The 18,708-nt window shown below is 44.9% G+C and overlaps 1 protein-coding gene across 3 annotated transcripts in view; it reads left to right on the forward strand.

Annotated features, from left to right (window-relative positions):
• The window catches only part of UBE3B (ubiquitin protein ligase E3B), a 57,766-nt gene that overhangs the window by 476 nt on the left and 38,582 nt on the right, over positions 1 to 18,708 (forward strand). For 2 of the 3 annotated variants that reach the window (XM_082641070.1, XM_082641071.1), the window contains exons 2-14: positions 3,626 to 3,732; positions 5,121 to 5,302; positions 5,455 to 5,575; positions 6,905 to 6,964; positions 7,383 to 7,487; positions 8,944 to 9,040; positions 10,269 to 10,354; positions 11,238 to 11,320; positions 14,676 to 14,781; positions 15,080 to 15,200; positions 16,200 to 16,377; positions 16,824 to 16,987; positions 18,122 to 18,289. In XM_082641070.1, the coding sequence (XP_082497196.1) occupies positions 5,142 to 5,302; positions 5,455 to 5,575; positions 6,905 to 6,964; positions 7,383 to 7,487; positions 8,944 to 9,040; positions 10,269 to 10,354; positions 11,238 to 11,320; positions 14,676 to 14,781; positions 15,080 to 15,200; positions 16,200 to 16,377; positions 16,824 to 16,987; positions 18,122 to 18,289 (1,450 nt within the window). In that variant the 5' untranslated portion in view covers positions 3,626 to 3,732; positions 5,121 to 5,141. Of the gene's footprint in view, positions 1 to 1,949; positions 1,970 to 3,625; positions 3,733 to 5,120; positions 5,303 to 5,454; positions 5,576 to 6,904; positions 6,965 to 7,382; positions 7,488 to 8,943; positions 9,041 to 10,268; positions 10,355 to 11,237; positions 11,321 to 14,675; positions 14,782 to 15,079; positions 15,201 to 16,199; positions 16,378 to 16,823; positions 16,988 to 18,121; positions 18,290 to 18,708 lie in introns of those variants that run through there. The other variant, XM_082641072.1, reaches the window with a different exon arrangement.

Genomic DNA, 18,708 nt, shown 5'->3' on the forward strand with positions numbered 1-18,708 from the left:
CAATGAGATAAAAAGGGGCAATAGGCCTTTATAAGCGGACTAGCGCTGGACGAAAAAGATTTGTTATTGTGGTTGTTGATGCCAGGGAAAGTCGCCGGGCCGCAGGAGTCACCCAAACCGGAGTTCGAACCCTACTCACTGTAACCTTGGGTGAATTCCTTCTCTCTGAGCCTCAGTTTCCAACTCTGTAAAATGGAGTAATTAGCTCGTGTCACAAAGGGTGTTGTGTAATTTCAAGTTTTAGAACCATGTCTGACATTCAGCTCTCAATGGAAGCAGCTGGTGTTAATGATACCAATAAAGAAAAGCTTGGTAGTAATCTGACTTTTAACTTAGCCCCACGGGCAGCCTTGCATTCTCGATTTTTCTTTGCCTTCCGTGAATAGTGGCATCCCTGGGTCTTCTCTGTTTCACTTAAAATAAATAATTGCTTTGGGGTTAGAAGTGGGTTCAAATTCAGGAGCCTAGTGACCTCTGACAAGTCATGTCCCTTTCTACATTTCATTTTCTCTGTGTGAAGGTGGGATTTGATAGGATGCACCTACATAGGCTGTAGCCTTCAAAATCTGTTGCTTATTCTTAAGAAAGTTACACTGTTGAGACCTGATAGAGCTGAAAAGACAGAGGTGGTTAAATATCTGTACAGTGTCTGATCCATGGTCCACCCTTAACAAATGGTCATTCAACCAGGTCATTCAACCTGGCTGCCCAGCTATTCCCACCATAAGCGGAAAATTTTCTTGGGCTCAGACAGCAGTCATTTATGGTGCTTCACCTTTGGACTACACTCTCTAGACTGTCAGGCTCTTTCATAGTGCTCCATGAAGCTGGCCTGATCCAGAAAAGATTGATTTTGAACAGTCTCATGGAACTATAGAAGTAGAGAAAAGTCCTGACTCAGTATTAAAATCTTGACTCTGCCCCTTTTGGGATTATGGGAGATATTAAATGGGATTATGGGAGATATTAAATGATCATATAGGGTTGCTCTTCTTGTTAGATGAGATCACATAGAAAGGACTTGACAGGCAGTGGGTACTCAAATCAACATGTTTCCTTTTGCTTTTCAGACCATCTTGGTTATCACCAATCTCTTGTTTCCTAATCTTTCCACCTATAACATTTTTGTTTCCCTAACTGGATTGTAAACTTCTTAGAGACAGAACGGTAAAGCTCACTTACCTGCTGTCTGCTTTCAGATACTCCATATTAACATTTTCCCATTTAATCTAATCCCAGTATCCTGATGACTAAATCAAGATACAAGAAGGGTAAATTTTCATTTAATCCTTTTAGCAACTCTAGGAGGCACGTACTATTATCCTCAATTTACAGATAAGGAAACTGAGGCCTAGAGAGGATAAGTAACTTGGCCAAATAAGGTAGAACCAGAACTAGAGAGAATCAAGGGCTACTTTGATGCAAGGCTTTCTCTGCTACACACAGCCTTTTCTATGCACAGCCTTTTCTTTGATTCTCCAGGGCATTTAGCAGAGTAAGTACTTAATAAATACTTCTGATGTGTTTTTATTTGATTGATGAACTGTAGTAGATGTTATGCAGGTAGAGAAGGTGAATAAGAAAGAATTTGAAGAACTGCAAAGTATAGACCATTATGTGGTGTAAACAGAAACCAACATATAGCGTTGCCAAGGAGATGATGATCTCAAGGAAGGGATCTTATCCTGCAGGGCCCGCTGGGAGAAGTGAAGTTTTGACATAGTCTTAGAGGTTCTTAGTCACCGTTAGCATGCAACCTCCTGTTTTTCTATTGGGAAAAAGTGCTCTCTTCTCCTTCTGCTCCCTCCCCTTCCTCCCTCTGCCCCCCAAGAGGGACTGTCTCCACGTTAAGGAAAGAGTATACCATTGTGCTCGTGGCTTGGGCCGGCTTGTTTGTAGCTCTCAGAACCTTGAAGCTGTTACCCAATATAAACAGGGCCCAGGGTTCATAGCCCAAGTGACAGGACTGGTGAGTCTTAGTGCACCCAGGGGTAGAAAAAACTCTTAACGGGTGACTGTTATTTCCTACCCAGAGAACCATAGTGCCTGTACAGAGGAGGGCCTCTGCTGAAGAGTTTTAAAAAAAAATCTTTGTGTCTATAAAAATAATACGTCAATTAGACTTACTGACTGTGCGCCCCATCAGCCACCTCTATAGGTGCTTGATGTCGTCATCTCATTCAGTGTTCATGATCGGCCTCTAAGCTGATTAACAGACAAGACAGAACGACTCCGAGATATCTCCCCCGCGGTACATGGCAGAGCTGGGGGCTGGCTCCAGCTCTGTGTGACTCACAGTGCCATGTCACGCTACCACATGCCTTCTATGGAGAATTCGGAAAACAGACTAGTTAGGGAAGCAAAATTCCCACAGTTCCCCTACCTCAAAACAACCATTCTTTTTTTTTTTAATATTGAAGTATAGTTGATGTACAATATTATATATAAGTTACAGGTGTACAATATTATATATAAGTTACACGTGTATAATATGGTGATTCACAATTTTTAAAGGTTTTGCTCCATTTGTAGTTATAAAATACTGGCTATATTCCCCATGTTGTACAAAAGATCCTTGTACCTTATTTTATACCTTACAGTTTGTACCTCTTAATCCCTTACCCCTATACTGCCCCTCCCTCCTTCCCTTGCCCTGCCGGTAACCAGTTGTTCTCTGTATCTGTGAGTCTGCTTCTCTTTTGTTATATTCATTAGTTAAAACAACCATTCCTAACGTGTTTTTTCCCCCCAGTTTTGTGTCTACCTGTGTACATGATTTTTTCTGTTTCGTTATGTAGTTGGGATCATGTTGTACTAGGGAAGAACCCTTTGTATTCTATTACAAGTTAATCACTAAAGGAATGTTGTCTGTAAGCTTAAATTATACATAATGGCCCGCCTCTGGGAACCCTGCCTCCCAGGTAATGAGCATTAAGCTAAAATACCTTTGTTTAGCTCACAGGAAACATCCTGACCAGGCCCACCTCTGAAGGACTGCAGGGAGGAAGAAATTAACACATCCCCTCTGGAGGCTGACCAGAACCAGGAAATGTTTGACTTTACTCCCTCCCCTTTTAGTATAAAAGAAGCCTGAATTCTAACTCAGGCAAGATGGTTCTTTGGGGCATGAGTCCACCATCTTCTCAGTTTGCTGGCTTTCCAAATAAAATCGCTGTTCCTTGCCCCATCAACTCATCTCTCGATTTATTGGCCTGTTGTGTGGCAAGCAGTATGACCTTGGACTCTAACAGTGTTGGTTCGCAGCCAGCCTCCTTTTCATTTCTTAGACATAAATATTTTTCCAACTTGCTGAAAATGTCAAACATAATTTGCAATGGCTTTTAAACATGTCATCCCCTCTGTTATTCTTGGTTGCCATCACAAAACATTTACAGCTTTAATTCAGCAACTTCTTTGGGCTTATTCTCAACCTATTCCCTTTAAACTGTGAGGACTGGGGAGATACATCTACCATTTAGATCCAACATTAGCTAGAGAGGACACAGATGTTTTTTTTAAAACCAGAGGCACTGTCTTTATTACTTTTTCTCAGTGAGGAAGATATATGATGCCTACCTATAAAACTAATCCTAAATCTGGATTTTTTTTCTTCTGCTTCTGCCAGAAAACACAAGCTCCTCTGAAGTGAGAAGATGTCCTCAGCAGTGAGCCCTGTGCAAAATCACTAATGACTGATTACCTGACATTTCTGCGTCACCGGCAGGTCCTCAGGTGAGTGCTCCAGTCTTCCACTTCTGGGGCAGAGTGAATGGTTTGGAAGACTGGTACCTTTTTATTGCCTGTCTTCTCACACTCCCTCCCACCATCAGGTAAAAGTTTCAAGATAGTCTTACAGGTACTTAGTCACAGTTTGTGTGCAACCTCCTGTTTTACTATTGGGAAGAGGCTCTCTCTTCTGCTTCCTCCCCGCCGACACCCCATGAGGGACTGTCTCCATGTTTGTTTGTCTTGAGAATTACTGATGAGAGACCCATGTGTAGGAAAAGCCTTACTGTTTAACAGATGTGAATCAATGTCCAACAGGGGCCACAGAGGTCCCCCGATGTGTTGACATGGGAGGAGCCTCTCGTGACCTTCTTATCCTTAATGTTTTCAAGTGGACACTGCTTTGAGTGAGGTAACCTGGTAAAGAGATGGTTTACAAGAAGTCTAGATTTCTGAGTAATTCATTTCAGTGCCCATGTCAGCTGGTCTGATTATATATTTTGGATAGAATGACAAAGTTTTCAAGCATCTAAAGACATCATCTCAGTGTGGGAGGCTCTGTGGACCAGTGCTGTGTGCTCTAGGCTGATAGCCAAAGCCATCCCTTTGGGAAAAGACAGTTACTGATGATTTAGATTAAAATGTATTGGCTAATTTAGAGCCTCTGTCCAAAAATACCAGTCTGTGGATGGGGGCCTTTCTACTCTAACGTCTTCCTCAGCCCTTGGCAGTATGGGAACGGTGAGGACAACAGAATAAGTTATGCTTAAAACCAAACATGTTCGATTTAATGGATTGTCTGCCATTCTGGAATCATGTACCTTTGGCTGTTTTAGTGTTTAAGTGGCCCTTTAAAAAAAAATGAAAGGCTTCTTTTGTGCTGGGCACAAAGTAGGTATCAGTAAATATTTGTTGAGTGAATGGATGAATAAAATAATGGTGCCAGTAAATAATTATGTTTAATGTTTTGCCCTCAAGTCTTTACTTGGCAAAATAAAAGTTGACTGCTAAGTGAAATATCCAGGGACCTTTGACTTAGAGGATGCCTGGTTTGAGTTAGAGCTTTGTGGATGGAATTGATTCATGCTTTGTTTATTCATTAAACCATTGCAGAGCCCGGACCCTATGCCAGGCACTCTGTTCTTTCTCTTAAAAAAATGTGATTACTTAATACAGGAAAAGGCATCGCTGGTCTGGGGAGTTGCATGCAAGGAGCCGACAGGAAGTTGGGACTTGTGTGGGGACAGCTATCAGCCCTTTGGGAGGGAGCTGGGGGGTCCCGAGTAGCTTTCTGCTGCTGCCCAACTCCCTTCCTGCCCTTTGCTCCTGAGCCCCTTTCCGTGAGTGTTTTTAGTATAATGACCTACATCAGCCACTTGCCATTTTCTTTGCAGGGTTTTTGCAAGTTTGCAAACATGTTCACTGTTTCTCAGACCTCGAGAGCTTGGTTCATTGATAGAGCCCGTCAGGCTCGAGAGGAAAGGCTGGTGCAGAAGGAGCGGGAGAGGGCAGCTGTGGAGATTCAGGCCCACGTACGGAGTTTTCTCTGTCGGCGTCAACTGCAAAGAGAAATCAGGTGGGTGTCAGGAGCTCCTCAGCACGTTTTCTTTTGTTTCCAATTCATAGCAAAAAAACCCCAAACCGATTGCTCTTAAGAGTTCTTGAACAGCCTTCCAGCTGCTATGAGCTCCTAATTTAAAACGTCTTTTTTTACCCTTCCCTCCCTAGGAGAGAGATTGATGAGTTTTTCAAAGCAGATGACTCTGGGTCCAGTAAAAGAAGTGCACTTTGTATTTTGAAGACTGCCAGGAAACTGCTGTTCTTGTTCAGAATTAAAGAGGATGATGAGGTAAAATAATAATAGCAAACCCACATCGTGCTTATGTGTCAGACCTTTTTGTAAGTATTTGATAGATATTAACTCATTTCGTCCTGACAACAACTCTATGAGACAGGTTCTGTTACCCCCACATCCTGCCCCTTTTGCTTTCTTGGAACCTGTTGCGTAGGGATTATGCCCAGTGCTGGGAATCATCACGATTGTTTTCACATTGACTCTTACAGGCACTTGTCCTCAGATGCGTAGGTTAGCAGATTTAGGAGACACAACATGCTACAAGTCATAATAAATGGAACTGACAGGCGGTGGTGAGGACGTCGGAGGCAGCGGTGGGCTGTGGTGTGCCGTCAGAGGGGTGGCCGCTCCCCTGCTCCAGCCACCGGGGGACTGATACTCTAATTTGTTTAAAGACACTCCAGAGCTCTTTGACACTCAGTTTTCTAATTTGTAAAAATCGGCCGCTAATTTGAAATTTCTCTTAAAATCCTGCAAACCAAACAAAACAGGCTAGTTGTACCTTTGGAGTTAGAAAAATCAGCCTAGAAAGTAAAATTCCAGGGGAGCAGCTAGTCATCTGTAACAGTACTAATGGAGACCCTTGAGGAGGGCCTCTGTGTTCCTGGGGGTTAGGCATCCATTACTGCTAAGCTTCACATTGTGCCAGACCCTCTTCTGGGTACGGGGCCCCAGAAGGAAACAAAGCGGGCAAGGTCTCTACCCTCGAGGAGCCTGTAGCCCAGCAGGAGAGAGAGAGAGAGGAGGACGCTGGCAGTAAACATAGTCACGCAGATGAGGACAGGCAGGCGCAGGGAGGTGACGCCTGTTTACAGAGGAGGAATCCGCAGCTCAGTCTGGTAGGGCAGCAGCCAGGGCCACTCCTCTTTTAAGGGTGGATCCAGGGTTGGTACAGCCAGGGTGTACCACTTTTCTTGCTTTTGCATTTCAAGATGAAAGTGGTGATATGACAGTTTGTGAGGCAAAAGTCAGTATCCGTGGTGCTTACCAAATGGCAAATGGCTGAGCACAATTTAGGAGACAGCTGCTAGTCTGCAGGAATCCAGGCCCAGTTTGCCAGGTTGATCTTGTTTTTCAAAAGGAGCCCCACTCTAAAACACATGTAGGGCTCATCCTGCCTGCAGGTCACCAGTTTGAGAGCCTTCCCTTAGGCTTTCTGATCCTCGGTCTCCACATCTACAAGTCGGAATTAAATAGGATCCTGATGTGAGTCATCTGGCATCAGGCCGGCACATCCATGCCAGGGGTCCACGGAACATTTGCTGCTTTCTGATTTCTCCATTCATTGTGAGAATTTATAACCCCCATTCTGCCTCTCTGCAGAGATTTGAGAAGTTGTGTCGCTGCATCCTGAGCAGCATGGATGTTGAGAATGAACCCAAGGTAAGTGGGGCGGAAGCCAGAAAGTCTCCCACGACCCCTCAAGCTGGCCTGTTTGCCTCTGAAAATTCCTGATGAATGTTCTGACTGTTGTGTATGACTCTGCATGTTCACACCCATGTGTAAATAAGTTATGGATGGAAAACATTAACAAAGTACAGGTGAATTCCGTAGTCTTTGCATTATCCAAGAAGCCGTGTTCTGTTCTTGCCTCATACTCAGGATGGTAAATCCGCTTACCAGGCTATTTTTACCTTTGGGTTTAGTGTCAAAATAAGTCCTCCTTGCTGCTTATTTTTATGTTCATCCCCCTGCCTTATCTGGCTCTGGACCTAGATAATTGGTCCCATTCCAGTAGCTGGAATGTGTGTCATTTGATCCCTGTAACTGCCCATTACATTTCTCTTTTTCCTGTTTGTAGGTATGGTACGTGTCCCTGTCTCTTTCCAAGGATCTCACCCTCCTATGGATTAAACAGATCAAAGACATTATGTGGTATTGCTGCGAGTTTCTTGAGCAGCTCAAGGTAAAAAATAAAAACAAGACTGTAAATCTGTCCTTCCCACTTGAGGCCTGTAGAATGTATTTTCAGAGTCCTCGTGGTTCCCTCATAGGTTATACCTTTGTGATATATCAGTTGGAGTCTAGTAAAGAATTACTGGAGCCCCTGTTCCCAGAGAGAGTGAGTTAGATGCTGTTAGCAACTTGAGGGCTTCTTTCATGCAGGGTATTTTGAACATTGACCTGCACTTACCACAGTCTTGATGCCAGGGAATCTTGTCTTCCTTTCAGTGCTTTTGATATAGTGGATACTTTGTAGCTGGCATTATTATACTAGTCAGGCCCCTCGTTACAGTGCAGAAACCCAACACGAGTGCAGCTGGTAATACATACTAGAGCCAGGGGGCTTCTGGATTTTCCCTCTCTCTCCTTCTTTGATGTGTGCTCCCTTTTGGAATCACCTTGTCCTCTCCCACTGTAATCATGGCAGCTGGCAGTTCTAGCCTCACATCCTGACTCTGTCTTGACCAAAAACAAAAGGGAGGCTTCCCCCATTGATTCAGAAATCTGAGAGGACTCATAAAGGTCCAGTGGGATCCTGGTCTCAACCCTGAACTGGTCACAGTGGCAAGATGGGTGGGGTACTGCCACCAGCCCTGCCTGGTCCAGTGCCCACCCTTGTGTTATGGGAAGGTGGGCAGGGGTGTGAGTGTGCACAAACAGCAGCCATTTCCACTTTGCACGTAGGGAGGGAGAAGTTTCAGGAGCAGAGGCTTGGCAAGGACTCTGGTAGTAACTGAGCAATGGAGCAGATGTCCCCAGAGCACCCAGTGATCCATTCCCAGACATCTCTCTCAAGGCACTTGTGAATGGCTCTCTTGGCCTTGACCCAGCATCAAGCATGAATTATAGTCATCATTATAGTAATAGCCAATAGTATCAATACATAGTGTTCTTTGTGTGCGAGGCACTGTTCTTAGTGCTTTATGTTCGTTAATCCATTTATTTCTCACAACAACTGAATGAAGAAAGCAGTGTTACTGTCCCTAGTCAACAGAGGAGGAAGCTGAAGTACAGAGAGGTTAAGAAACTTGCCCAAGATCACACAGCTAGTAAGTGGTAAAGCCAAAAGTCTGAGCCCAGAGTCCTTGTTATGTTCAATTGCATTTATACTCTTGCTCCAGTGTACATTCATACATATGTTAAATACTAAATGCATACATGCAGCAGGGCAGCCCTGGTCATCTTGTTTTCTAAGAATTCTCAATTCTCCATTCCCAGGAGTATTTCAGTTCTATGGTCGAGCACTAGTGTGCTGAAATCCCTGTTGTTTAACTCTTATAGTGGTCATTTCTCAAGAGAAAAAGAATAAAGACTTAGAATCCTGACTCGTTTGCATTCAGAAAAGTTGTAAAATGGTTGCTCTACTGTCTTGGACTGGAGGGCGTGTGTCTTAATCTTACTCTCTTTATTGTTTCTAGCCTGAAATTTTACAAGACTCCAAACTCATCACACTGTACCTCACGATGCTTGTCACCTTTACAGACACTTCAACATGGAAAATTCTCCGGGGAAAAGGTCTGTGGGACTTGCTTCAAAATCTTTCCTAAGTAGCGTTTCCATGGAGAGTTCGGGGACCTTTTCAAGAAGTATTTTTGCCGCCACAAGCCTCGGAAGGCCCTAGAACCACACATGGAGACGCTGCACTGTGGTATCTAGGATAAGTTCAGTATCGTGTGCTCAACTCTCTCCCTTCTTGGAATTTACGTTTGAAGGCACAATCCCTCTGAGCTCATTTATTACAACTCCCGCAGCACCTCAGCCTTCAGACTGATAATATTCCCTTAAGCCTCATCATTTCATTTGGAGAATATTCGGCAGCAAATAATTCTGTTTTGCCCATAAAATTGCATGTAAAGCTGCCTTCTTCCTTGAACACTGAACTCGGCCTTACATGTTTCATACGTTCACTTTATTTATCCATTCACCCAGTAGCCTGCTGTGTGCCAGACACTCTGCAGGCACTGGAGATCGGGGAGAGGTCACTGCCCTCCAGGGGCTTGAGGTGCTGAACTCTGTGTGCCCGCCCTTCCTCCCAGCACCTGAGTCTGGCGGGGTGGGGAGGAGACAGACACTAAAGAGAGGTCATATATATATGAATATCTGAGTAGTATACATGGGTATGTAGGTCATGACAACAGTGTGACAAGGGGCGCTTGGAAGGAAGAGCCCAGGAGAAACGAGAGTGCAGTGGGGAGGTAGGCCTTGCCTTGTGTGGGGCTCGGCCTTTCCCGAAGCAGTGACATCTGAGCTGAGAGCTGCAGGGGGAGGTGGAGTTTGCAGAGCACAGATGTGGGGCAGGACTCTGAAGCAGAGGAAACTGTGTGCCAAGGCTCCAGGCCAGGAAGGAGGGTTCATTTAAGTCATGATCCTGGACTCCAGGGGGGATTTAAAACTCGGTGCATTCTGGGCCCTGCCAGGGGGCTTGTATCCCATTGGGGAGAGGAGGTAGCCACCGGGGGTAGAAAGTGCCAGGCCCTCGGAGGGAAGTAGAAAATGGAGGCCGGGGATGATACTTCTGGGAAACCATAGGTCCCGTCACCTAAGAGGTTACGCTTCCACTGGGCCTTGCAGGAGAGAGAATTCTGGAGATGTGGCGTGTCCCTGTCCTCTGGTGCCAGACCCAAGGGGAGCAGGAAGGCAAGCCAGAGGAGCTCTCGTTTCCTTACAGCCTGGGGCCTGGGGCATGTAAACAGTTCACATTATGGCCAGAGGTTTTTTTTCTCAGACTTTTTTCTTCGTTTAGGTGAGAGTCTTCGACCAGCCATGAACCACATTTGTGCAAATATAATGGGCCATCTCAACCAGCATGGATTTTATTCTGTGCTGCAGGTCTGTGACCCCATCCCTAATATGGGACTCACTCTCCATACCTGAACTTGGGTTTTTACCTCTGGTTTCGGCATATCTGCTGCCATCCTCACAGAAGCGCTTTCTGCAGGAAGTGCCCTCTCCTCCCTCCCCAACCCCGGCTTTGAGACCCTCTCGATTTGTGTGAAGGGAGGACAGTGACTGGGACCCCTTCACTGTGCTACGTTTTTGACTATGAGGATAATCCAGTCATTTGAGACTTAAACTCAGGAAGGAGGCCTCAGGATGTATTCCCTCAGGTTCCTTCTTGGTTGGTGTCTGGAATCGTCTTTCCAGCTCTGTGTCCTCAAACAGCCTTCCGTCCACACTGCATGTTATCTTGCCAGTTTGTACATCCAGGGAATTGTCAGAGATATAACTAATCACTGTTGAAAAGTATTGACACTTTGGAATTTTTGAGTTTGAGGAGTGACATTGATCTAGGCTGTCCTCCTGCCTGGCACTGAGATGGGCTCCTGGTTGGGTTTCAGTTTCTCCTCACGACAACCCTGCGAGGTGCTGTGGCAACCAAAGGTGGATTCTCAACAGTTCATCTCAGTGGAAGTGTCTACTTGATGCCATAATTCTGAATTGCTTCTAAAATAATTGAGATTTTAAATCTGTTGTTCTTTTAATCGGCTGCTAATTTTTTTAACTATTTATTATTTTTTAAAACTCAAGTGTAATATTTAAAGTAGAGAGAGGGTGGTACAGTGAATCTCCATACATACCCATTGCTTTTCTTTCATTTTTTTAGAAACATTCCAATACAGTTTTTTATCTGAAGCACTTACTGTGCATTTTTTATGTGCACATGAATATAAAGTTGGTGTCGCCCCCTGACCAATTACAATGTTCTTTGCAGGTATTGTTAACCCGCGGCCTGGCGAGACCCCGGCCTTGTCTGTCCAAAGGCACTTTAACAGCAGCCTTTTCCCTAGCAATGCGGTGAGTAAGAAACTGCACCCGAGGAGCCGGCATGCTTCTGAAGGCCCGCTCCTCCTGCTTTTCTTCTCTTGTTACTGGTATTAGTTACGGGCTTGCCCACTTTGTTAGAATTTACAGGAAGCGTTGTTCTTGAAAATGACACATCTGTGACTGCCCTGTTCTTAATCTTCCGGCTGTACCCTTGAATGTTTTTGCATCATGATTTGAGGGAGGCTGTTCAAAATGAATTGCTTTTATTCTGCCAGGGGCCAAGATATGACCATTTTTCCTTTTGAGCTTTTAATTGATAAAGGAAACCTAAGAGCTGAAAGAGGCCCAGCAAAGGGCAGGGTGAAAGGATTCAGGGAATAGTGTTGCGAACACGGGTTTAAGACACTAGAGTTCGGGGGCTTCCCTGGTGGCGCAGTGGTTGAGAGCCTGCCTGCCGATGCAGGGGACGCGGGTTCGTGCCCCGGTCCGGGGGGGATCCCTCATGCCGCGGAGCGGCTGGGCCCGTGAGCCATGGCCGCCGAGCCTGTGCGTCCGGAGCCTGTGCTCCGCAACGGGAGAGGCCACAGTGGTGAGTGGCCTGCATGCCGCAAAAAAAAAAAAAGACACTGGAGTTTGGAGGACCAGAGAGGATGTGATATTTATCTTCACTTAGTCAGTTTGGAGATGTAAAGTACATAAGAAGCTACATATTTCCTGATAGAAATCATACCAGCAAGTCTGAGAACTGCCAAGTGTAAAGAGCTGTGCTTGTTAATGGGTCCAGAACATACTTAAACTGTTGAAAGGAGCAGTGACCTGGGGAGTTGTTAATAAGATCTCTTGGTAATCTGAGATCATCTTAATCCCCAAGGTAATAATAACTTGGGAAAGAAGGAGTGTTGTGGTCAAACCAGCTTGGTAAAGCTGCCCGTCTGCCCTTTCCTGGTAATTCACCGGGCACCTTCCTGCTGAAAGCTTTAACAGATCCTGTGGTAGCAAACTCTTTGGGCTTGTTTAACCTGATTTGACCCAAACATATCTGAACATGGAGTACTCTCGCCCAAGTTTTAGATGATGGAACATGTCTGTTACTATCCTGTGGAATCATTTTCCATGGAACACCAATTTGAAAAATGATGGTCTAGATTATACGTTGGCAAACTTTTTCTGCAAAAGGCCAGCTAGTAAATATTTTCGGTTCTGTGGGCTACACAGCTTTTGTCACAACTACTGTGCCACTGTAGCCACCAAGCAGCCATAGACAGTACGTACACAAATGAGAACGGCTGTGTGTTCCAATAAAACTTTATTTACAGAAACAGGCAGTGGGCAGTTTTTGACCTGTGGGCCACAGTTTGCCGACCTGATCTAGATTGTGTTTTCTACTAACCATTAGCCACGTGGGGCTATTTAAATGGAAATTTATTAAAATTAAATAAAATTAAGAATTCAATTCCTTGGTTTCATTAGCCATATTTCAAGTGCTCAGGGGCCACGTGACTAGTTGAAAACCATATTGACAGCACAAATGTGAAACATTTTCATCATCACCAAAAGTTCTATTGGACAAGGCTGGTCTACACCATCCAATAGAAATATGATGAGAACCACATTAAATAAGTCAAAAGAAAGGGGAAATTGAGTTTAACGATATATTTTATATAAACTGCTGTATCCAAATTTATCATTTTTGCATGGAATCAATACTTTTAAATTATTTATTTTAATTAAAATTAGATAATTTATTAATTTTTCTTTCCGTGCTGAGTCCTCAAAAAGTGGTGGATATTTTACACTTAAAACATAGGAATTTGACCTAGCCACATTTTATGTGCTCAGTAGCCCCTGACATGTGGCCAGTGGCTACTGCATTGGACAGCACCCCTCTAGAGGCTAGACCTTCATAACAGGAACAGAATCCAACCAGTTATGCTATGATTAAAGAAGTAGAACAGATTATCTAGGTAACAGTCATATGTTCGTTACATACTTTGAGAGGAGTTACATAGAGATGTATTTAATGTGTCATAACACATGTTTTCCTAGATCAGGTTTACTGCAGCTCCCTCTCCTGAGTCACCTGAGCAGCTCATTCCAGCAGCATCGCCCACCCTCTCCTCTGTCAGAGACAGCAGAGGATTGACACACAGACGCCTGAGCCCAGGAGTGCAGCAGCATCCTCTAGCTCCCCTGTCTTCCATCTCCCAAGAACACAAGTCCTCTTTCCGTCCCAGCATCCTTCCCCTGTCCCACTGTGGCTGCAGTTCACACTGTGATCCACCAAGGGGGTCATCTAGTCATTCCGCCACGTTTCTTCTCCTTTGAGAATATAATAGCGTCCATGATTTTAAGTTTTTTCTTTCCATATGTCAGAATCCATTGACTCACTTGTTAAGGCCGGGCTGTTCTGAAGCCTTTTTCTTTGCACAGTGCACTTTTTTTCCTCCTCTGAATATTTGTAAGTAATTGAACAGGACCAGGACCTTGTAAAACAAGATATTCAGTGGTTTTGTCATACAATATGTAGATACTACTACTAAAAGTCTATGAAGTCATAACTGATATGTTTAGATGTGATCACCAAGTCCTATAATACAAATAGTTAACATTCATGGGCTGCACGTTGTTTTAAGACCTCTACACACATTAACTGACTCCTCACCACATTCTCTTATCGCCCTTTTATAAATGAGGCAGCTAAGGCCCAGAGAGGTTAGGTCTCTTGCCCTTGGTCACACAGCCGGGAGGGGCAGGGCCTGGAATTAAAAACCTGGGCCATCTGACTCCAGAGCCCACACTTTTTATTCCTTACTCTTTATACTTGCTTCATATATTCAACACATTTTTATATTCTAAGATCGATATATATTTCTTAAATTAATGGCCCATGGGAACCTTCCCAAACTCACCTTGTTCCACTTATTATCTGGATATATATTCAGAATAAATTGCTTAATTGAAGTATGAGTTATTGGTGACTTATCACCCAGTAAACATACCCATGTAAGCCCCACCCCACTGTGAAATAGAACAACAGCAGCAGCACCCCAGGAGCCCCTCTTCTCCTCCTTTCCAGTCACTACCCCCATCCTCCTCTCCCATGTATATAGTTTCTCATTCTGCTTTTTTTTTTAAGTTGATTATGGCATGAGGATTCTCTCATGTCAGTAAAAACTTCAGTAAATTGATTTTTCATAGCTGCATCATAGACTAAAGTACCACTTATTCAAACTTCCCCCAGTGAATGGGCCCATTTTCAGCCTTCAGTCTTCCTAGAAGTCCTGTGAAGCATAATTCCAAGGGATTTGGGGGTGTTGGTAGGGTTGTTCTTTTGTTCCAGGTTCACATTAAACGTGTCTGAGTAAGGTGATATGTCTGTGTCTAGCCCTGTGATTGCTGCACAATTTTCAGACAATCTGATCCGGCCGTTCCTCATCCACATTGTGTCCGTGCCCGCTCTCATGACACATCTCAGCACAGTGACCCCCGAGGTGAGTGGGCTCTGAATTCCCCCAATTCCATCTTTGCCTTTGTCCTTAAAATAGAAAGTAAAATGTTTTCTCTGTTAATTTCTACCTCGTCTCCTGATGGTTCTCCTAAATCAGTAGCTACCGTAGACACACTTGTGTTAGAAGCCCAGAGAAAAGGGGTCTCATCTTTGTTCATTTTCTTCTTGGTGATGGATAACATGTTTGGCAGCTAGGGGGTGATCTGCAGGGATAGAGTTCACACTCTGGTGGGAAGCTCCTTTTATCAGCTTCCGCTTTAACAGTCTACGATTGTTTGCAGCGCCTCACTATTTTAGAATCTCATGACATGCTCCGTAAATTCATCACGTTTTTAAGAGACGAAGATCGATGCCGTGATGTATGTGAAAGTTTAGAAGGATGCCATACACTTTGTCTCATGGGTAAGTATCTATGGCTGGAATTTTATTGTGTTCTGGGCGTTGGGAAAAGCCCAGGTGTTTTGCTTTCCACCATTCTGGAGGCCACAAGCTGTTTTTAATAAAAGTTGGAAGTGCTTACAATAAAAGACAGGTGATGAGGTAAACAGTTTAAGTAGACACAATGAAACTGAAAATCACATGGAAAAATACATCAGCCTGGCAAACTAGCTGAGTGACTGTAAATGAATGTTAAGTTTCAGCCCTTAGCTTCCTGGCAGCCAAGGGAAAAATGAAAACGTGTTGAGTTACCTGGATAACTCTCATCTCAAGAGAGAAGAGAGCACAGTTGGCTGGGGCTTAGATCAGAGTAGGGTCTACAATGTCTATTTTACAGTGTTTTCATTTAGATGAGGAAAGGGTTTGGGGATAGAGAAGCATCTGAAACAGCAGAGGTACACAGGTCTCGTTGCCTAATGAGAGGAAATTTATTTTACATAGAAAAAGGTTCTTGGGGCTACATTTTAAGGGAGTCGATGGTAAGAGTCCTCCCAGAAAACGTTAAATAAATTCAGTGAACACTGAATAACTGATTTTCCAGGACTTTTCAGCTATTCTTCAGGAGGTCATTTCTTGTGTTGACCCTTGGTTTTAGAATCTTGATATAAGAAAATGTTATACTAACTTAAAAATCTGTGTACCTGACATTTTACACGTTACTTCACATAGTCCTCACATCAAGAGTGGGGATCATCACTCCAGTCTTACCGATGAGCAAACAGACTCAAGAAGTAGGTTGAGGATCACCTAGCTCACCTCTGGCAGAACCAGGATTTGAGGCCAGGTCTGCCTGTTTCTAAGCCCTGCACAGCACTGCAGCCCCAGCACTGATGGGTTCCTCTCTGCGTGGAATTTCTTCCTGCACGTAGACATGGACGCATGAGCCCCAGGCAGAGAGCAGGGCTGGGAGGTGAGGAAGCGTGTCTGTCCGGGCCTACCGCATTCAGCCTTCTCTCTTCATAGGCAACCTCCTGCACTTGGGCTCCCTCAGCCCCAGGGTGTTAGAGGAGGAGACAGATGGGTTTGTGAGTTTGCTCACCCAGATGCTCTGCTACTGTCAGAAGTACGTGTCCCAGAAGAAATCCAACCTGACCCACTGGCACCCTGTCCTTGGCTGGTTCTCCCAATCCGTGGACTATGGGTGAGTCCTGGAGGCAGATCACTGTCTTCCTTGTCTCGGCCTGCCTCTCTTCCACCACTTCCCCCTTTTCATCGAGATTTGTGGGCCAGGCCTGCAAGCCGGCTATGAAGAGGACAACGCGGTAGGCATCAGGAAGCTTTTGTCGACTGGGCGGTAAACAGGATGGAATTAGCATGAAGGACAGATAGAGGGTGTCTGGGGAGTGACTGTGACACGTGGGGCCTGGGGGGAGCAACAGTGCTGCTGGCAGCACGGGAAGCCCGTGTGGAGCGAGAGAGCCGAGAAAGAGGTTGGTGCCTTCTGCATCCAGGCCTCGGCGGCGATTTGTGGATCCCACTTCTCTTTTAGCATCTGACTTGCCGTGCTGAGTGGCAGTCCCCAGCTACCCTTCCGTGTGGCCACCCGGCGGGTGGAACTGACGTGCCCGCTCTCCTGCTCTCTTCTAGCCTTAACGAGTCCATGCCCTTGGTCACCAGACAGCTGCAGTTCCTGTGGGGGGTGCCTCTGATCCGGATCTTCTTCAGTGACATCCTGAGCAAGAAGCTGCTGGAGAACCAGGAGCCGGTCCACGCGCCACCAGCGTCCCCACAGAATGTGCTTCCCGTGAAGAGTGAGTGGCTCTCCTTCCCCGAAGTGCAGCGCCTGACTGGCCCTGTGTACCTGCTCCCCTCTGTCATGTGACCTCTGACTTCTCCCCTGAAGATTTTGAGACAGCTTAAATCAAGTTCACGTTTAGCAAAACAGTGACTGGAAGTCCTTAGGGATAGTAAACAAGGACTAGGGAAATGTAACTATGTGAACAAAATCAAGGTTGTGTGTAGAGAACATCCGCAGATGATCCATGAGGGCTGCTGTGTTTATCTCTGAACTTCCATTTGGCTCTGAATTTCCAGTGGCCAAAAATGAAAAGGGATTTGTGGACCCTTTATTACTTCTCATTAGTAGGAAGAAGGAGGAAGATCTATTTCTTAGGGGAAGTAGAGCTTTTCTGAGTTCCTAATCATAAAATAAATCTCCCCTGTGGAGCTCCTTATACAGGTGGTATACTGACCAGGCTACCACCTCAGCGGCATCCCCGTTGCAGGGTCACAAATGGGTTCCTTGGAAAGGTTTCTTATTGCGGACTCTGATAAAAGTAAGGCAATGCTGTTAACACATAATTCAGTGGAGTTACTTGCCTATGACAGATTGCCAGGTTCGGTGCGGTTTTTCTTCTGCCACCCAGTGTGTCACAAAGCTCCATCTTGTAGCTGTCAGTGAGCATGGGCTCAGTGTAACTTCAGCAGGATATAGATGCGAAGGTGTAAAACGAGAGTACAACCCCAAACTGATGAGTACTTGAGGTTGATGCTCCTACTTCCCTCTGAAAGCACAGAACATTGGGAATTAGCCAGGCCCCCACCTTTGCCCCTCTTCCCATAATTCAGTCCTTGGAAGGTTCACCTTTGTGGGTTCTGAAGTTAAGTGGTTACAGTAAAAGAATCCACGGTAAGAATCAAATATGTTTGGCTTGTTCTGACAGGTCTTGTGCTGTTCTAAAGAGGTTGTTGTGTTCTGTCTGAAAACCTTTTGTTACTGCTTTTCTGATTTATCCAAAAGAGATGATTTGAATCAAAGCTGCAGCCTCTCTGTCTGGCTCTGGCTGGAAATTAGGAGCTTTACTGAAGTGCTCTCCCCTTTATGGGGTGGAGTTTGGCAGATGGCTGAACTTCTGCTCACACGTTCCTCCTCCTCTCCACGCCAGCTCTCCTGAAGCGTGCATTTCAGAAGTCGGCGTCAGTTCGGAATATTCTCAGGCCTGTTGGGGGTAAACGTGTTGATTCTGCGGAGGTACAGAAGGTTTGCAACATCTGCGTCCTCTACCAGACCTCGCTGACGACTCTCACCCAGATACGGCTGCAGATACTCACAGGTCTGGAGTCCTGAGGCAGTCTCTGCCATCTCTCACATTTGCCAGACAAGTTTTCTTAGAAGTTGATTCTCTCCTGGCTTCCTTGACTCAGAAAATAGATTCTGAAGGGTGTTTTTGAGCTATTCTTAGAACTTGATTCTCTTCAGTTAAATCGCTTAAGGTCACTGTAGTCCTGGCACTTCTAGTTTGTTCCTGTGACCTGGCTTTTATTTTCACTGTGAAGTGCAACTTGCTTTTTTAAAAGTTAATATTTTTTTATGAATAGAAAACTAGAAAAGACAAGGAAGCAGAAAAAATAAAACTTAAACCACTCTTAATCCTACAGTCCATAGATAACCACCTGATCCTGAGTCTGTTACATAAATATATATTTAGATTGAAATACATAGTTTTATTTTTCCCTTTCCATTAATCACATG

Source organism: Mesoplodon mirus (assembly GCF_964341445.2).
Source record: "Mesoplodon mirus genome assembly, chromosome: 13".
Taxonomy (NCBI): Eukaryota; Metazoa; Chordata; class Mammalia; order Artiodactyla; family Ziphiidae; genus Mesoplodon; species Mesoplodon mirus.